General features: G+C 51.6%; 6 protein-coding genes across 6 annotated transcripts; 4 read left to right on the top strand and 2 right to left on the bottom strand.

The window, feature by feature from the left end:
* Positions 1–258: 258 nt before the first annotated feature.
* N7539_000495 (uncharacterized protein) lies at positions 259–2,388 on the bottom strand (the record flags this gene model as incomplete). Its single annotated transcript, XM_056930099.1, has 5 exons — positions 259–1,173; positions 1,243–1,611; positions 1,683–1,812; positions 1,919–2,088; positions 2,200–2,388. The coding sequence occupies 5 exons, from the start codon at positions 2,386–2,388 to the stop codon at positions 259–261; spliced, it is 1,773 nt and encodes a 590-aa protein (XP_056794392.1).
* A 2,755-nt stretch (positions 2,389–5,143) lies between these two features.
* Positions 5,144–6,152, top strand: N7539_000494 (60S ribosomal protein uL2; the record flags this gene model as incomplete). Its single annotated transcript, XM_056930098.1, has 3 exons — positions 5,144–5,192; positions 5,357–5,931; positions 6,015–6,152. 3 exons carry the CDS (start codon positions 5,144–5,146, stop codon positions 6,150–6,152), a joined length of 762 nt encoding a protein of 253 aa, XP_056794391.1.
* Positions 6,153–7,815: 1,663 nt separating this feature from the next.
* On the top strand, positions 7,816–8,622 carry mpt (putative DNA repair and transcription factor Ada; the record flags this gene model as incomplete). The annotated part of the gene is made up of 1 exon (XM_056930097.1): positions 7,816–8,622. The coding sequence occupies one exon, from the start codon at positions 7,816–7,818 to the stop codon at positions 8,620–8,622; it is 807 nt and encodes a 268-aa protein (XP_056794390.1).
* A 3,289-nt stretch (positions 8,623–11,911) lies between these two features.
* On the top strand, positions 11,912–13,444 carry N7539_000492 (uncharacterized protein; the record flags this gene model as incomplete). The annotated part of the gene is made up of 4 exons (XM_056930096.1): positions 11,912–12,038; positions 12,091–12,291; positions 12,376–12,491; positions 12,554–13,444. The coding sequence occupies 4 exons, from the start codon at positions 11,912–11,914 to the stop codon at positions 13,442–13,444; spliced, it is 1,335 nt and encodes a 444-aa protein (XP_056794389.1).
* Positions 13,445–14,315: 871 nt separating this feature from the next.
* Positions 14,316–14,543, bottom strand: N7539_000491 (uncharacterized protein; the record flags this gene model as incomplete). The annotated part of the gene is made up of 1 exon (XM_056930095.1): positions 14,316–14,543. The coding sequence occupies one exon, from the start codon at positions 14,541–14,543 to the stop codon at positions 14,316–14,318; it is 228 nt and encodes a 75-aa protein (XP_056794388.1).
* Positions 14,544–15,037: 494 nt separating this feature from the next.
* On the top strand, positions 15,038–19,590 carry N7539_000490 (putative RSC complex subunit (Sth1); the record flags this gene model as incomplete). The annotated part of the gene is made up of 4 exons (XM_056930094.1): positions 15,038–15,130; positions 15,276–15,492; positions 15,540–19,276; positions 19,345–19,590. 4 exons carry the CDS (start codon positions 15,038–15,040, stop codon positions 19,588–19,590), a joined length of 4,293 nt encoding a protein of 1,430 aa, XP_056794387.1.
* Positions 19,591–19,791: the final 201 nt, after the last annotated feature.

Raw genomic sequence — 19,791 nt, 5'->3', positions numbered from 1 at the left:
CACCTTGATCAAGATGAGACTACTGGCTGAACATGGCATGGCATTTGGGAGTTCTTATTAATGTCATCAAGTATAGGTAGACTTTACTCTTGAACTCGCAATGTCCTCAATCATGTCCACTTCTGTACTGGCATCTATACAAGGCAAATGACAGCGAGGCACTGGAGATACACGCCTTCAATCTGTACGTTGACCGAGTAAAGGGCAAATACAATCGTGATTATTCACATTTCAAGCGACCGGGTAGTTTCCGGTATTTCAGGTGGATGGCGGAACTTCAATGTCAGCTGGCTTTGGGCGACGCTCGTCCTGAGGCCTTGTCTGGGTCTCTGTTGGACCTTTCACTTGGGTGACTGAGCTTGACGCCTGGGGATTATCCTGCGAAGCATTCAGCAGGGCAGACATCGGCATCCCGTTCGTTTTTGGGGCTTCAGGCTGCGACGCCGATGAAGTCTCTCCTTGGCTCGGTGTCGCCACTCCCGGAGCCACTGTAGATCTTGAATCGGCAGCCAGGGGTGCTGTGCCGATGGCGGTCGTAGGTGTTGAAGGGACCATTGAAAGAGGCTGTGAAGGGGGAGGAGGCTCATCGGAACCTTGGGATACCTCAAATGCGCCTGGTTTGCTGTATCGGAGATGAACCATCAAGCTTCGAGGCTCTCCGTTGATCACGGATTCATCTCCACTCACGTCCTCGCCCTCTTCTTCATCACCTTCCAAGTCATTCTCGTCTTCATCTCCTCCGTCCCACTCATTGCCGCTCTCATCAGACTTGGCCTCCGACTCGCCATCCAAATCGTCCAGGTCGTAGCCAGAATAGCCGTTCGAACGAGACGACATACGATTCCGTTGCGGTCTCTCTGTTTCGTCCTCTTCATTTTCGGAGTCCTCTCGCTGTCCACTCAGAAGCGACTCTCCATAGGCGCCGCCAGCTCGGGACCTAACTTGTCGCCCGCTTGCCGTGAACTGAGGGCGCGCTGGTTCGCTTGAAGACAGTGCAGAGGAATTTCGGGCGGATCGTCTGGTCGGCTGTTCATCGGAGAAGATATCTTCATCGTCGTCATATGTGTACTTAAGCTTTTTGCCGCGAGTGCGGCCTTCGTATAAGGAGAAACCTAGCTCCGGGCGTGCAAAAGCAGCCTTCCTTGCAAGCCGGTAGTCCCGACGCCTGCGTTTCTGTGCAGTGATCAAAATATGGTCAGCCAATGGTTCGGCGTGTGAATCCGTGTGCATCGGGCGACTTACCTCTTCAGACGCCTCAAAGCGAGGAATGGCAGCCTGGATTCGCTCACTAAGCTTCTTGGAATGAACGCTTTTCTCTTCTTGTAATCTATCGGCAATGGCCAGCATCTCCGGAATGTCGCCAGCAACACTCCACCAGGTCACGTTCTTCAGAGATGGGTTGCTTTCGCGGTAGAGTCGGAAGTGGGTATCATCCTGACCCTCGATGAGCCAGTACCGGCGTTTAAGGCTATCTCTGCCCCAAGGTTGGACTGAAAGTGGTTGGTTCAGATCGTCATCATGGCGCGCCTGTTTGTACGATTCCTTTATCTTGGCTTGAATCGCATCGGACGAAGCAAGCGACCATAGGATCAGCGCTCGTAGGAGTTCGAGCTGCAGTGGAGATTGTGACGTTAGGCGTCAATGGACGGGGTAAAAATTAAATAGAGAAGCCGTAAGCGTACCCGTTCTTCAGGCGACATTGTCGCAAAGGAGCGGCCACCGTGAAGTGGATTCTTCCTTTCCCAGGTCTTGGGCCATTGCGACTGATGTGTGTGTATGGCCTCCTCTAAAGGCCTCGTGTAGTGGTTTCGTCTGAATCGCCAAAATTCCATCGTCAGCGCAATGCTACTTGGTGAAGGCGCGGCCACGAACGCGCTAAGCGCGCCGGGTTGGCCAGGGAATTGAGTGGCGATCATACTCAACGTCCTTTTTCCGGTTCAGAACAAGTCCCAGTAAGGCGCACAGAAGCCGCTCAATCCATTCGCCAGGTACCAGACCTTCAACTCCCTTCTCAATGTCCTGTGGACCAAAGTGTGGAAGGCTTCGCGGAAAGGCCTCGTGAAAACGCGCGCGGAACGTGACGATAAACTACATTTTGCACCAGGTCAGCATACAAGCCTCGAGAGATGAATGACGCGGCACTCAGAGTAGAAATACTTCGCGTTCATAGAAAAGATCTTCTAGCTTTGCATCACTCACCGCAATGGTAGGATTATCTGCCAAGATGTAATCATGCGGCGGCGATGGCTCTCGTTTTGGCGGCGGAGTCTCGGACTCCTTCCTGAAGTATTTCGCGATACCGACAGGCTCGTCGAGGGCAATGGCGGTCTCATCATCCGTAGGAGGCGCCGATGATAGCGACGAGAGGTCGGAGTCCGATGTTGCCATGTTGGATGTTATGGGGGTAGATGCCAATGGCAAGTCCAGAGCGATGGAGCCCGCGCAAGGAAGCGTCACGTCGGCAATCGCGCCGGCGGCCGCAGTTCCATTGCTTTGAAAAAGAAAGGTAATTGCCATACAGCAACAATAAGGCAGACAGATCGGCAGGATCACCAGTTGCAGTAACAACAACCTAATGTCACCCCATGACTGCTGCCTGAATAGTCGAGTAGCGGCTCGATCGTCCGAGTCTTTCGTATCTGTAGTGCTGTAGACTCGTACAGTCACCATAACGTATAATCTGTCCATAGCCGTGCGTCTCAACAACGCCCGGTTAGCGGGTATCTTATTTAAGAGGCTTTGACTAGAGCAATACTTCATTTGGGAGTTTGTTTAACGTACATTATGGAGAATTTCAATTAACAAGATACCTCTTATACTTCATGGATACACTTAGTGTAATTGGAGGTTGTTGTATACGAAAATTCACGGAGTATCAAGGGCTACGGGCTCGAAAATCCGAGTACCCGAGGCTCGGGGCTCATAGTAGTACCGTCTGTTGCGCGGAGTTACCGAAGAGAGTAAAGCTTTCAATGAGGAGAGAGAGGAGGAACAAGAGACGTAGCAGAGAACATCAACGTAGTAGGGACGCTTTGTGTCTTGACTCTAAATCCCACTTCTTTCTGCGCGTGGAACTTCCTCAAGGCCTCCCTCGATCCGTGTTTACACTCCTCCTTCGCAGTCGGCTACTTTAATTGTGGTCGTCACCTCGCGGGGAAGGCAACAAAGGCAAGTATCACCGCGGATAGATCCTGATATCGTCTAATTACTATTCACCTAAGAAGCCCTGTCCATCTTTTACATAGAATAGGGAAGCATCCGTCTAGGATGATTAATCTGGGAAGAGGTCCATTTTTGGTAGTATAGTCCTAGAAGAAGATGATTTAGGATAGTACTTAACTAGATGGTTTCTTCTACTCGCGTTCAGTACAGTTTGCAGTTGAAGCCGTAAGCCTCCTTGTTACGCTCCCCTAGATCCGTAGTAAATAGACCTTCTGGGCCCGGCGCGAGTATCAGAGAGTCATCAGTTATAACGTGCTGTTCGTTCTTGACTCAGGCTCGCATGTGAGAAGCATTGAAAGGATCACACAGCAACAGGTAAAGGCGGCCGATTGAAACACTTGGGAACGAAGATAAGGTTCTCAAGACTGATAACAGGCCGTGCTTAGAAGGCGGACATAATACATACAATTTTGCGATATCATGAGGAAAGATTTGAGAACGGTGTTTGAAAAGTACCATCAGAACTTCGGTCTGAAAAGACGATCCAACAAGAGCCGTAAGTTTTCTAAGGTATGTAGCCTACCTACCTACTGAACCTAGACTCATGGATCATGCTCCCGAGGACTGCAGCTACAGTGAAGTAAATACTGCAGTGTCTTGGCCTTAAAGCTTGCTGTATGACTGTATCAAGTACAAACAATCATTCCCAGATGCACTTATTGGCCGCAGTAATGAAGTACTGTAGTAAGCTACGCAGAGCAACCAGTGTATCCTGCAATCGTGTAAACGCGCCCTATTCAGCAAGATGATGTTTCAATGTTCTGCAACTCATTCGATTATATCTGCCGGATCGTCATTGCTTGATTGTATTTTTAGAAATCCAAGCGATGGAGAACTTTCGGGTCGTATCACACAGCAAGGCCTCGTAGTGTGATGGGCCGTGGTAGCATGTCTTCAGATCTTCATGGCAGCTCAGCCTGTAGTCACGAGTGACTAGGGCCTTCGTGGACACGAGGTCATGGATCTTTCGGAAATCCTCTGGCTTGAGATAAGGACTAACTTATTACATATGTTGACTTCGTAGTCGACATATGATTTCTGAAAATCAGGCAAATAACTGAGGTCTAGAATTCGAGTTTAATTCTAAATAGCTACGATGCGAGGTTGGGGCCTTGGACATTGCACGATGGAGAGTAATGCCCAAGTTCTGATATCCCGAAACGTGAAATCAGCTTCGGCACTCGAGATGAAATCATGAGAACCAAAAACAAAAAGAGTGTCTTCAAACATCAAAGCCAAAATCCATCAAGGACGAGTGAGTGCAAAACCAGGCGTTCGCATATTATAGAAATATCTAGCTGCTAGTCGATTGAAGGCTTCTGGTCAGATGCGTTGACTTTACACCATCAACAAGCATGATGTAGTTCAACCATAAGTGGATATGAATCACAACGAAACTCGAGGACTCTGGCCCTGTCGAGGCTAAGACTGTACTTGACTGGCGTCAGGGCTACTGATATCGTCACGTGACACAATGAGCCGCCTCCATCTCTTGTTGCGTCAATAAGATTCATCAACAAGGAGAATTCAAATAAGCCTCCTGATATGACAGCGATCCGATTATCTCCTGTAGAATGATCAAGACTTCTCAGCGGGAAATATCCCTTCAATTTGTGCTTGTGGTTTCGCTTGCTGGTAGGCTTGAAAGTCCTCAAGTTGGCTAACGGGCGGCAGCCCAGCCGGGGTCATGTGATTATCTAATCAATGGTTGCGCTAACGCTGATTCGGTTAGGTTAGCGACCGCACCCTAAAGCCCACACAGTCCCATTCCCCGAGCATTTCTCAATCTCCTCAACGACAAGTCCCATCTTCAATTCGAGGTACGACACTTCCCCTTCCCACTCGACTCAGTCTTTGCCGGCAATCGACTGGACCTGTCACTTCGCAAAAACTAACACAGGTCATCAATTAGACAGTCGCCATGGGTCGCGTTATCCGCAACCAGAGGAAGGGCCGTGGCTCCATTTTCAGTGAGTGCGATCGCATCAAAAATTCCAATCCCAGCCCGATCATCTGCGTCAGCGCGACAAACGACAGCAACGAGGACAGAGCATGAGATTGCGATATCGAGGACACCCATTCGAATTCCAAAGACATTGAAATGCTGATACAATTTTTTTCCCTTTCTCTATAGCGGCCAACACCCGTCTCAACAAGGCTCCCGCCCAGTTCCGTACTCTTGACTACTCTGAGCGTCATGGATACATTCGCGGTGTTGTGAAGGAGATCATCCACGATGCTGGCCGTGGTGCTCCCCTCGCCAAGGTCCAATTCCGTCACCCCTACAAGTTCAAGATGATCAACGAGACCTTCATCGCCAACGAGGGCATGTACACCGGTCAGTTCATCTACGCCGGAAAGAACGCTGGCCTGACCGTCGGCAACGTCCTCCCTCTCGCCTCCATGCCCGAGGGTACCGTCATCTCCAACGTCGAGGAGAAGGCTGGTGACCGTGGTGCGCTTGGCCGTACCTCCGGTAACTACGTTACCGTCATTGGCCACAATGAGGATGGCAAGACTCGTGTCAAGCTCCCCTCCGGTGCCAAGAAGGTCATCAAGAGCACTGCCCGTGGTATGGTTGGTATCGTCGCCGGTGGTGGTCGTACCGACAAGCCCTTGCTCAAGGCCTCCCGCGCCAAGCACAAGTTCGCTGTCAAGCGCAACTCTTGGCCCAAGACTCGTGGTGTTGCCATGAACCCCGTCGATCACGTAAGTTCCGGCCCTTTCCCTGCCGAGGAAGCCTGTCCAGTTTCTTTTCCAGGGTGCAATCTAACGAGACTTCTGCAATATAGCCTCACGGTGGTGGTAACCACCAGCACATCGGTAAGGCCTCGACCATCTCCCGCTACGCTGCCCAGGGTCAAAAGGCCGGTCTTATTGCCGCCCGCAGAACCGGTCTGCTCCGCGGTACCCAGAAGACCAAGGATTAAGCGTGCGTTTACGTGGAGTTTTTGTTGTGACGGGTTGAAAATGGACTTCTGCAATGAGACATATGTATCTAGGCGAATGCGGATAGGCGTCCCATGCGCCCTTAGCGAATTAAGGTTGTGGCCACCATCCTTTTGTCTGACGGTCGAACAAAACCAGAAGGGTGATGGCGATGGGGTCCAAGGCTGGCCTCATCATGTCATGGCAGAACGGAAAAGTCAAAAAAGGCCCTTGACGGCTCTTGGAATGATACACCTTTTCATTTTTTTTCACGCCCGTTCTGGTCCGTCCCATTTGTAGGTTCAAGAGAGGCTTGACAGGTGGTCGAAGTCACTGTTGTTGAGTGTACATCATCTTGAGGCAATTCCTATCCGGGTGCTACCAAATGTATTCCGGCTAGGCTCTCCGCTCCAGTCAGACGGGCTTAATGGGCCATTCCCTCACTGGTCCATGTACCGTACTAGGAACACCAGGTCTCCAAAAGCGTGCTTGATGATCTACCTGCATGGCCCAATTACGTGCTTTCGTCCAATAGTCGAGATTGAAGGAATGCGCCTTCGTCCCATCCATTTTAGCCCGTCGGCATCTCACGTGGCCACGGCTTGTCGAGCATGTGCATTGATCTCGTGTCCTTGAAGCATGAACCTCTCTCAAATCTGCAGATGAGGTCAGGGTCTATAGGATGGACTGAACTGCATGTAGGTATTCTGGGTCCTCTCGTACTTAGACATCCGATTTGGCAACAATTGCAACGGGTAAACTGGATGCTCTCAACCATGTTGGTGTGTATTGATCTTTTGGACCTGTCTGTGGACAGGAGTGAGCGGTGCGGCTGTCAATTCTCCCGTTCTTTTCAATTCAAACCTATCCTTCTTATCATATGAGGCGATGTTGGTTCTTACAAGGCGGGAGATGTACTGTAAGTAGTTTGTCTTAATGTTGAGAAATCTACCTCGGAGACACCAATGATGTACTCGTTGGAATTTGTGCCTGTACCTTCCCTGCTGTGCCAGCACTACATCAAGTCTTGGGTTCTATCAATGGCATAGCGTGGGGTCCACGTGGTCTCAATTCAAGCGTGATACATGGAATTTATATATCACGCAGTCAATACGTAAGTTCGCAAAAGACGTCCAAGCATTGGGTCATGGATTCTCTCCAACAATACAACGGGTCTAACAATTCCGCTCCAGAAAACAAGATGCGAATCGCCCGCTAAATGATCACCATCCGATTAAAACAACAGAGTTCAGGTTGATATAGATTGCTATTCTTACCTGCCCCTACCCATCCTCGAGTAACTCCACCTCAATCAGGCTCGATACTGACTCAGACTATTGACGGGTGGGGTTTGAATGATGCTGTCAATATGACCAATCACAGCCCCAGGACCGGGTCCGTCCCCCATGGAAGTCGGCAGTTCAATTGCAGACCACAGCTCCATCGCGGGCCATGTGACTGTTAGTAAGCTTGGGTGTGTTAAGTAACTTAGACTGTGTTCGAGTCCTCGAGTCCTCGACCTACTCGATCATGGTTGACACATTTCAGCCTCAGCCCGGTTATCATCACAGTCTGACTGGAGTGTTTTGCTACGCAAACACATCATGTCTTCATCATGATCCGTGTCGCAGATTACTAGCTGTCTGGCATTAATCCTGGCTCACGATGAACGCTTCCGAGCCAGTGCACAGGACCCCATTCCCCCGTCTAGCCCAACCCACCCACACACTCAACTCCTCGCAGCGCTGGCAAGCCATCACCAAACGCGACCCGACCATCAACGATTTCGTCTACGCCGTCCGCACCACCAAGATCTACTGCCGCCCATGCTGTCCCGCCCGACTTGCCCGGCGCGCCAACGTCCAATTCTTCGACACCGCAGCGCAAGCCGAGACCGCCGGGTTTCGAGCGTGTAAGCGCTGCCGGCCCCAAGCAGAAGGCACGGCGCTTGCAAACCACCCCCAGACGGCTTTTGTGGACCAGGCGTGTGAGACCATTCGGGCTCAGCTTGCGGTAGGGCTGAAACCGCGCTTGCAGGATCTGGCGGCTCAGGCTGGGTTGACGGCGAGTCACTTCCACCGGGTGTTCAAGAAACGTGTGGGCGTGACGCCTGGTCAGTACATGAGTGGTCTTGTCCAATGGGATTCCTGGTCAGGGTCGGACTCTGCGACACGCCTGAGTAGTGTCTCGGCTTCCAGGTCTGATGGTGAAGTGTTGCTCCGGGAGATGCCGGAGGAAATTTGTAGTGAGAACAGTTCCGTTGGGGGGATGAATGGTCGGTGGCCCGGGCCGATCTTGCTGGGGTCTATGGAAGGGACACATTTGCCTGAAGTCCATCAAGACTGTTTTCTGACTGCTGATGCTGTGTGGAATGACTTTGATGCTGTGCTAGCGCTCGAGGCTGAGCCCGAGGCCGAGCCCAAGACACCATCGATGGCTACATTAGATCTAGACCTGCCCGGTCTTGACTAGGCGCTGGCCTGATTTGTAAATTTCGTGGTCATGAGATATGCCATATACAAAAATTGCGTGAGCTCCTCCCTTCCTTGACACAGTTTCGCTTGGCAATTACAGTGAGAGGATGAACCATATCTGACACACATCGGGGACATGTGTACATTCACTAGTTACTGGATTGTACAATGTACAGAATATGTACTAGAACAACTGACCTCTGTCGGCCCGCGGTATATGGACCTGCAAATGTACGCTATTACGCTGTAGTTGACCTCGTGCGTTCTACACTTATTCCAACCCGCCCGTTGTTCCCATCAGATCGAATCCCCCGGACAATAAGCGGCGGTCCAGGCGTTTGGTGTCGTTCAAGGAAGCATTTGGGGTCTACCGTCGAGTACACACTACTCACTACTACTGCACTCCTGGAGTACTGGACACGGCTAGAAACGGTAGGATCGTCGGACCCCTCTGTTCTAGATCGCGGGGTACGATTTTCGGATGTACCACTGTAATGTCGCATCGAGTCATCGACTCCATCGAGGTCGTTCGTGGGCGACGATCGCTTGTTAGTTATGATCAAGTAACTGAATGATAAATATATTAGGTAGTGATGTACTAGCAGTCATTTGTCTGAGTCTCTTCCTTGACTCGGTTATGTGAGACTTATCCCTCCTAATCAGATTGGTATCCTAGTGACTTGGGAAACCACTCCACGGCCCTATTTCCCACTTCTTTCCATTCTGGTGGGGGTCGAGTCAATAGGGACAACCAGATATCGGAATGTCTTGCGGCGTATACGGCGTATACATCGTAAGTCTCCACGTAAGCTTCGTATTCGAGATTGCCGTGTAGCATTGTACTTAAGGACTAAGTACGATTTCCACTCACGTATGGCTGCTGAAAGTCGATCGATGAGTACGAGCCCAGGAACAACGACACCCAAGACGGAACCGTGATGAATGAGTCCAAGATAATACGTATTTGCATCCTGTGTGACCATTGCCACCGTTGCGACTTGCCAGTGACTTGTCTCAGAGGAGTTTTCCTTGAAACGCGGACGAAACCAACCCGTTTTGAATGCGGCCTCCGGGGCTCCGTGCACTTCTTCTTCTCACCCACAACTCCTGCGACCACTCATGAGTTGCATGGCATCATGTTCTGAGAAGCGCCAATCATGATATATACTGTTGAAACCTGCTCTTACAGCAGTGAGCAGTGAGCACCGGACCAGCCCACCCACTGAGTCTAGAGTATGTGATAGAATGGTACATCAACAGGTACTCCAGTAGTACTCACTGGTAATCGCTCTAAGTGGATTACATAAGAGAGCGTCTGCTCTCTCGCAGTACCGTCTTTCTAGGTACATATCAGAAAATCTTTAAGAGTGGTATGAAGAACGGGGGAGAAAGGGACAATATCAGTGGTCCAACACTCCCGAATCATCCCTTGCAGACTTTGTAGAGTACAATGGTACTTCATGCTGTAGGACCAGGTCCAACCTGTTGGCTTGTTTGTGCTCTCCAGTCTCAGTGATCCTGTCCCCTGTGGGGTGGCAAACCTTCTGAGAACCGGTTCTGGAATCGACGAGGTGGTGAGTGGGTTCGGTGGATTGTGTGGACGATTACGTCCGGCGGTTCACTGAATGGGTGGTTCAGATAAATTTAGCATTTGACGAGAGAGAGATAGAGCCAGTGGGACAAAGAGAGAGAGAGAGAGAGAGAACGAGATTCGTCCGAAAAGCAAGCATAACGTTCGGATCTCAGACCCCGGTACCTGGCGTTCCAGTAGGAGACAAGCTGCGGATGTCCAACCCAGGGGCCATTTCGCAAGAGCACTACGGTCCCTGTGAGTCTAAGTACTGAATACTCAGTAGTAGCAACTTACTCCTCAGGAATTACTAGGCGGACGTTGCTCAGTCCAGGTACACAGGACTCCAGAAGTGATGGGACTGGACTCCCGAGTACCGGGGCCTCGTTGTGCTGTGCTCCTTGGCGAGAGCGACCTTTTCCTCTCCACTTCATCGGCCCACCAACGCGTGTCACTGCAGGAGAAGGTAAAGCCCCCGCCAAGAGTCTCCATTCACGATTCGGTCAGGAGAAAGCATATTCAGCAGGGAGACTGAAGCCATGGACACTTGGAAAACACTGCAGCACCCGGTTCTTGAGCCACCAAGATCCTGGTTGTGAATTTAAGTTTTCTAAACAACTATCAACCCAATAAGCAGGTCCGCTGGTCGGCAAGAGCTTACCGTTTCTCCATTATTTTACAGTATACTCTATACTACTAGACTAGTAGACACTTACTCTATAGGACTAAATTCTAATTGTTGCTCGGGGTCCAGAATTTGGATGGATACTAGACTCTGGACCACAGCCAGTTCCTGCCACGAGGAGAGTTGACTGAAGCCGTAGTCGGTTCTCAATCTGTCGTCTGCTGAAGAGGTCAGGAGTCCAATCCCAACTGATGCTGGAGTTGCACTTCGGTAGAACTGTCTGTACTTACATTCCGGTTGTTCTTCTTCTCCACCGATCGACATCCACAGCGTGTCTGCATGCAGGGAAGCTTCGACTGAGACCGAACCCGAGATTGCATTCATTCTGGAATCGCCCGTTTGGGCCGCGGTGGCGTATCCGACCAATATGACCCAAATCCACGATGATTTCCCAAAAAAGCATCAATGAGGGGGTGGGGAAACAATCAGATTCAGGAGCGACAAATCAACTTGCAACGCTCCGGACACTCTGGACACTCTGCGACGCTACTACTCGACTCCGGCGACAAATTGACAATGATCCAGCGTCCTACGCGTCTGGAAGTAGCTCCGGTGTTCTCATTTATCCTGTGCAAAGTCCTCTTTGGACCTCGCTCCTTCTCTTTTTACTCTTTCTTCTCCAATTGACCCCCCTCCCCTTTCTGCCAATTCCTCCTCGGTGGCTGCCTTCCCAACCCCCCCCCCCTTCCTTTTCATCTCTCTCCCCCTCTGATCTTTCTCTCTCTCTCACACCTCGGCCTCCTCTTTTCTCTTCTCCACGAGCAGGCTGCTGGCGGGTGGACTATCCACAACACAGTCTCTCACACACACATCCTCCCATCTCGTGCAGGGAGTTTCACTCGCAATCCATCTTCCAAATCGTGACCCTTGTCGATCCGTCTTTCGTTGAGGTCACGTCACAATCGCTTTTTACGTGACATTCGTTGTATTGACCGACCCGATCCACCCGTTTCACTAGCTGTGCTGGGCATAGTAATCGTCGATCAACACTCAACACTCAATTTCTACTCAGTACTCAAACCCAGACCCATCATGCATATGAACAAGAGAATCGGTCGCCTGAAGCAGTGGGCGGGTGAGCGCATGGGCGGCGAGGTGAAGACTTGCCAGTCTGATGATTTCAAAGCCCTGGAGACGGAGATGGGGGTGCGACAAGAAGGTATGATCTGGAGAAAATCATCAATGAAAAACAGTTCTCGCGATTCCCCCAGTCTTTGATCACCAGCTGACCAAATTCTCTCCAGGCGTCGATCGCATCCACAAGTCCATGACGGCGTATGTCAAAGCCATCTCGAAGCGTAGCGAAGGCGATGACAAGGAGAAGACCCTTCCTATTGCGCACCTCGGTAGCAGCATGGTGGCCCACGGAGAGGACTTTGATGGCAATTCCGAATACGGACAGTGTTTGACCAGTAAGTTTCCATGGTGTGGATGTGCAGTGTCGACCAACATCCCTCTTCTTCAATCCTTCCGTTCAGCAATCTGACGTGACCCAGTGCTCGGACGAACCGAAGAGCGCATCGCGCGCATTCAAGAGAGCTACATCTCACAGGCGACATCGAGCTGGCTTGAGTCGCTGGAGAGATCCTTGGCCCAGATGAAGGACTACAATGTACGTGATGCACAATAACTACTCATCGAGATTGATCCCTAATGATGTTTGTCTCTCCACAGCACGCTCGGAAGAAGCTGGACAGCCGTCGACTGGCTTACGATACGTCTCTGTCGAAAATGGAAAAGGCGAAACGGGAAGACTTCCGCGTGGAGGAGGAGCTGCGCACGCAAAAGGTCAAATACGAGGAGGCCAACGATGATGTGATTCGCCGCATGCAGGACATCAAGGACGCCGAAGCAGAGAGTGTGATGGATCTGGGTTCCTTCTTGGAGGCCCAGCTCGAGTATCACGAACGATGCCGGGAGGTGCTGCTGCAGCTTCGCAGTGAATGGCCAGCCGGGTGCAGCCAAGCGCCATCCCCCCCACGACGTCCCAGCCGAGCTCGGTCGAACACGGCTCATTCGTATCAGGAACGATATGAACCCCTGCAGGAGGAATTGGAGACGGTGACGGAGAATCGACCCACGATTCGATCCAACCGGACGGTCTCAAACTACGGTGGCGACTCATCCGCACGCGAGGCGTATCCCCCAAGCAGCGGTTACGCGCGACCAATCCTCAACCGAACACCCACCTTCGAAAGCCCAACTCAACTGCGACACGAAACCTCCCCCGCGTCCAACCAGTGGATGCATCGCACCGCGAGCGATACCGTGGTGCCTCGGCGGAACAGCGTGCAACCTGCTGGAGGACGATTCCTCGCGGACCCGTACGCGGATTCGGAGGCCAGCTCCTATGGCCGCTCCAGCCCAGAGCGACCCTACAATGGCCGTTCGATCTCCCCTGCGACCTCTCATGGCAGCGTGCCTTCCCGTCGTCCCAGCTCCACTGCGTTGAATGCGTCGGGCATGACGAAGAAGGCACCTCCACCACCCCCTTCGCGTGCGAAGAAGCCGCCACCTCCACCACCTCCCATGAAGCGGTCCTTGGTCACGGTGACCGACCTGTAGGCTCACCCAAGTCCGTGGAGAATGGAGAACGTAATCTACTCTGGCCAGTAGCTTTTCCTCTTTTAACTGCTGTCGCCCAAGCTGGGGGATGCATGGGCCGGTACCCCCTTTTTTTTCAAGTCGCTTGCTTTGATTTTAGTCACTGCTTTCCGCGGCGGCTTGCCAGGAGCGCAATCAAAAACGCTTTGCTTTCTTTTCATATTCTTTCATAGCTTTCCTTCGCTGAACTTTTCCTATCGATGCTGGTGTGTTTTGTGGATTGAACTTTGCTCTCTGGGGTCGAGTTCAAGGAGATCTGTCCCTCTCTGTCTTTGTATCACCAGTCATACAAGCAAGCCTATCAATTTTTTCAATTGTCCCCGTTTTCTCCCATTTGCGACAACCGTAGTATTGAAATGGATGCAGCGATGTCGAGTGTTAATTGATGCAGCCTTGTGCGTTTTCAAGACATTTATCTGAGCCTTGCGCTTGCATCCAGGTAGGGAGGAGGCGTTGCAAGCCCGGTTCTGTTCAACCGTATCTTCTATGTGAGAAAGATATATCTAGTTGACGGGTACTGGGCCTACTGGCTGCCGCACGTGAAGGTACCACCTAGATGAAATAGAGGCCCGGCTGATGCCACGATTGACCTAGATCTATTTATTGGCATGGTGGCTTGATCAGTCATTGCATCGCTAGGATAGGACAAGAGAGTTGACTGGATAGAGTGACAATCAAGAATTCCAAAGAAATGATTGAATTAGTAGGTTATCTTATCTCAGGCCCTTCATCTCGTAAGTGGTCGAGGAAATAGAGATTGAATGCCTTGAGTCTCAGGCGTGAAAATGATCCACATGTACTAATGTAGTGTCTCAGTGTACGATAGCGGTATTCAAAGTGCGCGGTACTCGGCGTAAGCCCAAGCACACACAGCTGAGTCAGCACCCAGAGCGGCCTCGTGACCACCCGTGACCAGCACTGGAAATCTCCTCTCGCGGTCCTCCTGTTGTGAGTCGCCCTGTCGCCTTCTCCAGCGAAAGCACCAGGTCTCCCCGAGCGAGTCGCGCAACTCGGTCCCCTCTATCTCCATTTCCATCCATCCACCTCTGCGACGCGCCATAACCAGCGCAAGTTAACCTTTTTTCTTGCGTCCCCCCCCCTTCTCCATCAGGCTTACGCGCAGCCCGTCACGCTTACTCGCTTTTCCAACTCTCCGTATTGTCCCCCAGCAAGCAGCAATACCCGCACTTGCCACTCTGCCACCCAGCTCCATTCATCGATCGCATCCCCGAAGCTCCGGCCACCAGGCCCAAATATCGTCCCCCATCCATCGCCAAGATTCTCAACAAGACCCGTTGATATTACCTCAAGCTCACTTATCTCTCACCCTCCGCCCCCGGCGCGCACCTCATCACCCATCCGATTGCCCACCCACCTACGGTCGCGCTACCTGTTCCTCCCTGTCCCGCCTGGGCGCGACCTGGTATCGTATTGCAGTGGAACCATCGCATTATTTAGGCCACGCTACCTTCCGTATCGGCTCGCGTCGCGTCGCAACCTAACGCCGCTTTGGTTCACCATCTATGAATTGATCAAGTAACGCAAATCTTCATCATGGCTTCCTTGCAATCGGCGCCTACCATGGCGCCAGGCAATTACGCCCTACCAGCCAATCTTACCCAGCAACATGTGCAGGAGGTTCTTCAGGTTAGTGTGGCACATGCTTCATTCTAATTGAGCTGTATATAATCATTCTGCTCCGGATACCTATATTGTCACTGCCCTTCTGCTGCCCCATATGTTTTTTTTTTCCTTTTCGCGCTTGCTACGGCCCAATCTAATACTGCCACAGAAATTCAAGCAGATGCAAGAGCAGGGTGTCAGCCCTAATGACCCCGAGTACATCAAAGCCCATCAATTGCTCGCCACCATACAGCGTCAGCAAGTCTTGAAGCAGAAACAACGTCAGCAACAGGCGCAACAAGCTCAGCAACAGGGTTCTCACGCCATGAACATGAACGCACCCCAGAATGGCGCTATGTCTGATGCTGCTGCCAACGGACTTCACGGTCAGTCGTTCTTGTCCTGGACACGAGCCAAGTATGACGATCCTTAGTACTGACAAAAGGTGATCTCACCATAGCTCGAAACCCATCCGCTTCCTCAATGACTGGACAAAATGCCGACAGCCAATCCGCCAATCTTCAACCTGGAGTCAACCGCAAGGGGCCAACCGTTGGCGGAGGAAGCTTCTCGGCGGAACAATTGGCTACTCTTCGAAATCAGATCATGGCTTTCAAGACACTGTCCAAGAATCAGCCTATCGCACCTGCCCTACACCAGCAACTGTTCCCGGCCAAGAAGTCACAGCAGACTAATATGACCGACAAGCCCACCGCATCAGAGAAGGGATTGGACGGTCAAGACAACAGTGCTGCGGCGTCCTCAGGCGACGCCACTGGTGAACCTGCCGAGAAAGATTCGTATACACGATACGACCTCAGCGAGACGCCTCTTCACAAGGTCATCAACTTCGACGGCCACAAGCACCGCATCAACCGACCTCGCGTTCCGGCTCTGGAGTGCACTGGTATCGATTGGCGTCAGGTTCGTGAGGACCGTGAGTTGCTCGTGTACAACCGCATGTCGGCTCGTATGAAGGAGCTGGAGAAACTTTCAACCAGTATCGGTGTTTGGGACACAAGCAAAAGCGATGCGCCTACTGGAGATGACTCAGTGAAGTTGAAGGCTTTGATCGAGCTCAAGTCGCTCGGCTTGCGGGCCAAACAGCAAGCTTTGCGAGAGAAGATTCGCCGTTCCGGATTTGACGCCGCTGAGACCAACCAGACAAATCGGGCTGTGCATCGTCGCATGAAGCGCCCGTCTCTCCGTGAGGCGAGAATTACCGAAAAGCTCGAGAAGCAGCAGCGCGACGCCCGTGAGACACGTGAGAAGAAGAAGCAGTTCGATCAGCTGCAGGCTATTCTGACACACGGCCACGAGATGGCCACTGCCTCAGTAGCAAGCCGTAATCGCTCAACCAAGCTGGGCCGCATGATGATACAGCATCACCAGCACATGGAGCGCGAAGAGCAGAAGCGTGTCGAGCGTACTGCCAAGCAGCGTCTGCAAGCCTTGAAGGCCAACGATGAGGAGACATACCTGAAGCTCCTGGGACAAGCCAAGGACTCGCGTATCTCCCATCTGCTTGGCCAGACTGACAAGTTCCTGAAGGAGCTTGCGAACTCCGTGCGCCAGCAGCAGCGGAACCAAGCCGAGCGTTATGGCGATAACGAAGATTTCGTGGACGAGGACGAAGAGATCGTCGACAGTGACGAAGATGACGATGGAACCGGCAAAAAGAAGATGGACTATTACGCCGTCGCCCATCGTATTCAGGAGACCGTTACGGAACAGCCATCCATCCTTGTCGGCGGTACCCTGAAGGAGTACCAGCTCAAGGGTCTCCAGTGGATGATCTCACTGTATAACAACAACCTGAACGGTATTTTGGCGGACGAAATGGGTCTTGGAAAAACGATTCAAACCATCAGTTTGATCACTTACATCATTGAAAAGAAACGGAATAATGGACCTTTCTTGGTCATTGTGCCACTGAGTACTTTGACCAATTGGACACTGGAGTTTGAGAAGTGGGCACCTTCGGTCACGAAGGTGGTGTACAAAGGGCCACCAAACGCTCGCAAGCAGCAACAGCAACAAATTCGGTGGGGCCAGTTCCAGGTTCTCTTGACGACTTACGAGTACATCATCAAAGATCGCCCTATCTTGTCTAAGATCAAGTGGGCGCACATGATCGTTGACGAAGGTCATCGTATGAAGAACGCGAGCTCCAAGCTCAGCAGCACCTTGTCGACTTACTATCACACCCGCTACCGTTTGATTCTCACTGGTACACCCCTCCAAAATAATTTGCCTGAGCTGTGGGCGTTGCTCAACTTCGTTCTGCCAAACATCTTCAAGTCAGTCAAGTCTTTCGATGAGTGGTTCAACACTCCATTCGCCAATACAGGCGGTCAAGACCGCATGGATCTCACCGAAGAAGAGCAGCTGCTCGTCATTCGTCGTCTGCACAAGGTTCTCCGCCCATTCTTGCTGCGTCGTCTGAAGAAGGACGTGGAGAAGGATCTTCCTGATAAGCAAGAGCGTGTCGTCAAGTGCCGTTTCTCTGCTTTGCAAACCCGCTTGTACAAGCAATTGGTCACTCATAACAAAATGGCCGTCAGTGACGGAAAGGGTGGAAAGACCAATGTCCGTGGTCTCAGCAACATGCTGATGCAGTTGCGAAAGCTTTGCAACCATCCTTTCGTATTCGAACCAGTTGAAGACCAGATGAACCCCAGTCGCATGACGAATGATTTGTTGTGGCGAACCTGCGGTAAATTCGAGCTCCTGGATCGAGTCCTCCCCAAGTTCCGCCGCACCGGTCACAGGGTCCTTATGTTCTTCCAGATGACACAGATCATGAACATCATGGAAGACTTCCTTCGCATGCGTGGTCTCAAGTACCTTCGTCTTGACGGTGCCACAAAGTCTGATGATCGTTCCGACTTACTGAAGGTGTTCAACGACCCCAACTCCGAGTACTTCTGTTTCTTGCTGTCCACCCGTGCTGGTGGTCTTGGTCTCAACTTGCAGACTGCCGATACCGTCATCATCTACGATTCCGATTGGAATCCTCACCAGGATCTGCAAGCTCAAGATCGTGCTCACCGTATCGGCCAGAAGAATGAAGTTCGCATCTTGCGACTCATCAGTTCAAACTCTGTCGAGGAGAAGATCCTGGAACGTGCGCAGTTCAAGCTCGACATGGATGGCAAGGTTATTCAGGCCGGAAAGTTCGATAACAAATCAACCAGTGAAGAGCGAGACAAGTTCCTGCGAACTCTGTTGGAGTCCACTGAGGACACTGAACAGTTCGGTGATCAGGAAGAAATGGAAGATGATGACTTGAACGAGATTATGGCCCGCTCTGAAGAAGAGCTTGCTCTGTTCCAACAAATGGACAGGGAGCGAGAGCAGAATGACGAATACGGACCTGGTCGTCGTTATCCTCGATTGATGTGTGATGAGGAGTTGCCTGATATCTACGTTCAAGAGGATGCTCCTATCACAGAAGAGCCCATCACGGAAGTATACGGTCGTGGCGCCCGTGAGCGTAAGGTCAAACGATACGATGACGATATTCCTCTTGAGGAGTGGACGAGACTCGTCGCTGAGTGTGAAGAGAGCGGTGCGAACATTGACGACGTTGTCGAGCAATACTTGCAGGAACGTGAAGATCGCAAGGCTCGCAAGGAGAAGAGGAAGCTCAAGGCTCAAGGTGCTATTGAATCCTCTCCCGAACCCGTCGAGAACGACGAGACTCCTCCCCGCAAGCGGCGTCGTGGACCGGCTCCCAAGCGCAAGGCGGAAGAAGTGGCCGAAGAGACACCGCAGCCCAAGCGCAAGCGCGGTCGTCAGCCCAAGATTCCTGACACTCTAAGCAGCTCTGATCGCGCAGCTTTGACCAGCATTGTCAACAGCGTGATGTCATCCCTGAAGGAGATGACCGAAGAAGTCGAGCTGGAGGAATCTGACGGCGAAGAGGGTGGCACTGTACTTCGCTCGATCATCGAGCCATTCTTGAAGCCTCCTCCTCGCCACCACTATCCTGCTTACTACAAGATCATCCAGAACCCTATTGCCATTGACATGATTGAGAAGAAGATCAAGCGTGATGATTACCAGAGCATGAAGGAGTTCCGGGATGATATCCATCTTCTCTGCGAGAACGCTCGGACTTTCAATGAGGACGGCAGTCTTTTGTTCCAGGATGCCAATGCCATTGAGGTAGGTCATTTTGTGTTGATTGGAAATTCGTGTACCAAAAAGTCCTTTGATTGCTGACAATGAAACAGGCTAAATGTGTGGAAGAGCTCAAGAAGCTCACCGCGGACCATCCGCAGTTTGCTAACTTTGATGGCGGCGAATCCGTTGCGGGTGAAGGCCAATCGACCGGTGGTCCCTCCGGCCCTGCTACCCCTCAGACGACCGGCACACCAGCTCAACCAAAATTGAAGCTTACCTTCAACAAACCGAAGGAGGAGAGTGCCACTAGCGCTGCGACGAGTATCGCCAATGGTCCCGACGGCGAGGATGAATAAGTGTCCTTGCCTTTCAATGCGATTTGTTCGACTCTGTACTTTTGATTCTTTTGAGATCGGGGAGTCTTGATTCTCTCTCCCCTTTGTGTTTTATGAAACCTTTTGAGTGCGGGAAAGAGGCGTTTGTTCCACCATGACCTTCTTTTTTCACACTGAGTCAGGGGTGGGTGGTTGGAGTTGGTGTGAATTTTCCCTTGAACG

The sequence above is a fragment of the Penicillium diatomitis genome (assembly GCF_028827545.1).
Source record: "Penicillium diatomitis strain IBT 30728 chromosome Unknown utg000001l_segment0_segment0, whole genome shotgun sequence".
Taxonomy (NCBI): domain Eukaryota; kingdom Fungi; phylum Ascomycota; class Eurotiomycetes; order Eurotiales; family Aspergillaceae; genus Penicillium; species Penicillium diatomitis.
This window is presented reverse-complemented; position numbering and strand designations above follow the sequence as displayed.